Genomic DNA, 2,588 nt, shown 5'->3' on the forward strand with positions numbered 1-2,588 from the left:
ACCTGGCGGGTGACCGCTGCGCGCACGCTGTACGCCCGCCCTCTCTCGAACGATGTTCTCGCTTTCTCCGTCGCGCCGGCATTGGCCCGCTGCAACTGCACCGCATAACCCGGACTATATTAATTAATCGTTCACAGAAATACCACACTCTCCTCCACATCCGGCTGACTATCGCACGCACCTCCTCGAAGGACGCCGGAACGTCAGATGTCGCGCGCCACCGTATTAAGATCATGGCAGTCATCGTCGCGCGCGCGTTCTTGCAAGATATCAAGTCTTTCATCGCACAGACGGTGCGCGATGAGACTAAGAACATCGTAGTGGATCCATCACTGGACGCCTACGACTGGGCAAAGTCTCGCGTCGACACTCACCAACGGTGGGCCAAACTTGCGGACCCTCTCGACTTCGGACCCGGCAACTCTACCTTCTCCGACCTTGTCCACTTGATTGCTCTGACCCAAGACGACATCGCGGACGCTCTGCCACCTTCCACAATCGGTAACTGCTCCATGGAGGCTCTCGTGGACCGCATGTACGCATGGGCAATCTCTGACCGACAGGGTCAACGCGCTCCCTTTTACAAGGCTGGCACTGCAGGTGTCGTCCTCCGGATCATCATCACGGAACTTGCGAACTACCTTCGCTCCTACACGGAGGTGGAGAGAGCCACTGAGTTCAAAGCCGCCCTAGTCGCCGCCCTCGTCGCCCTTCACATCCACTTCATCCCTGACGCGCGCCGCGTCGGCAATGGTTCCCCAACCCATCAGCCCGATCCCCGTGGTTGGACCGGTCTTGGCGCTTCTCCCCGCCCTCGCTCGCTCAATCCTGCCCTCGCTCGTACCCATTCAGAGAGGATCACCCTACAGATCAACCAATCTTCGCAACAGCTCCTTGACAACGACATCCGCGGCAAATGGTCAGCTTGCGAAACCTCTATCGAGGAGCTTCGCGTTTTCTCCTCCCGCCTGATCCTTCCTGAGGAGTTCGAGAAAGGCATAGTCCAGGCGCGGAGAGCCGTCACTGGTTACGTCCTGGAGGTCTACAACTGGGCGTTCCAACGTCTCATGGACGACCTCCAACATTGGGACTGTCAGCTGGCTCTCACCCTCGCGATCATGCTCTCCAAGCAGCTTCCAGCCATTTCCTACCCCAAATCTGCCCCTGCGGACCTTCTAGACGCTATTGCGGCCCAGTCCATCACCAATCAGGAGGCTTGCATTCTTGCCATTCGTCGCACACCGTGGGTCGTGCGGACTACGAACCGTGGCCTGAAGGACGTCCCCCTCTATATCACACAAGCCACTCTATTCCTGCTCGCCTGGATCAATGACAAGTCCCCCCTGCGGCTCCGTCTTGATGCAGGGACGGAAATCGGTGAATGGACCAGCAAGCATTGTACGATCCTTTGTCCCTCTCTATTGGCATGCATTCATTCATTAACACACCCGGTTGTCCATTCTTGCAGCAACGAAGGGGCTAAGCCATATGAATCTCATCCGCCTCGGCATTGCCTATGGGAACTCGAAGCGCCTTTTCACGTCGCCTAGGTATAATACAGACTACATGATCCTCCCGACTCCATCCCTTAAGGCTTGGGCGAAGCGTGTTAAGGCTGGTGTCGCTGATCCCAAGGATGGTGCTTTCAACCTCACAGTGCGCATTTTTGGTAATGCCACGGCACTGAAACTTCGGGACAGCGGTAACTTCTCCTCTCTGGGCATCAACCGTGTTCAAGGCCTTCAGAAGGCCACAAGTGACACGGCGCCCGTTGCATCCTCTTCCCGTCGTAACTTAGATGTCCTTTCTGATTCCGAGTCACCCCCCCACAACCGTCGTCGCATAAATTAGTTGTCAATGTACATGTCAGAATCGCTGCTCGACTCATTCTCGTTTGCTACCTTACTCTATCTTACTTCCTACGTTCTGTTACAGTCGTTTGCATAATAAACTGCAGTGTCGTGCGCCGCGAGAGCCTATTTGTTCCGAACAAACAAAGCCCGATATAGTAGCTGGGGGCGCTTGATCAGCAGAACATCGCCCGACCACGATAACACCATTGCATCTTCCCTCCTCCACAGAGGCCATAACTTTATAGGACTATAAAGACTAACATTTGAAGAATTTTCGCCAGTTCCGAGGGAGGTCAAGATGTACCCGAAGAGCGATTTAGCCCTACGAGATAAGACCGCTCCTGGCCATATCTTGATCTAGACTCATTCTGGGGAGAGGTCTCACAGAGCAGGGTTGGAATTTCGCTCCAATATTTCAGGAGCATGTACATATCATATAGGAGAGGCCCTGTGCAGAATATTAGCAAAATCGGCGGACCGGTTTTGGAGCTACAGCCCTGGGAAGCGGCTGCACCTATATTGGTGCATTGCTGCATATTCCCTTGGATTGGGGCTTTGAAAACTCGTTGAGGGGTAGCAATACACTATATTGAGGTATGTACAAAGTTTCAGAACAGTCGGATCAGAAATGGGCGCTTGGCAGGGGGGAAAAGTGCGCAGATGAGGAGGAGCATAACTTCCCAATGTTCTTTGAGGGCATATGTTCGGAATTGAGTATATACAATCTATCCAGCA

General features: G+C 54.0%; 1 protein-coding gene across 1 annotated transcript; it reads left to right on the forward strand.

Annotated features, from left to right (window-relative positions):
- Positions 1–233: 233 nt before the first annotated feature.
- TRAVEDRAFT_54801 (uncharacterized protein) lies at positions 234–1,851 on the forward strand (the record flags this gene model as incomplete). Its single annotated transcript, XM_008047736.1, has 2 exons — positions 234–1,398; positions 1,469–1,851. The coding sequence occupies 2 exons, from the start codon at positions 234–236 to the stop codon at positions 1,849–1,851; spliced, it is 1,548 nt and encodes a 515-aa protein (XP_008045927.1).
- Between the last annotated feature and the right edge of the window lie 737 nt (positions 1,852–2,588).

The sequence above is a fragment of the Trametes versicolor genome (assembly GCF_000271585.1).
Source record: "Trametes versicolor FP-101664 SS1 unplaced genomic scaffold TRAVEscaffold_190, whole genome shotgun sequence".
Classification (NCBI taxonomy): domain Eukaryota; kingdom Fungi; phylum Basidiomycota; class Agaricomycetes; order Polyporales; family Polyporaceae; genus Trametes; species Trametes versicolor.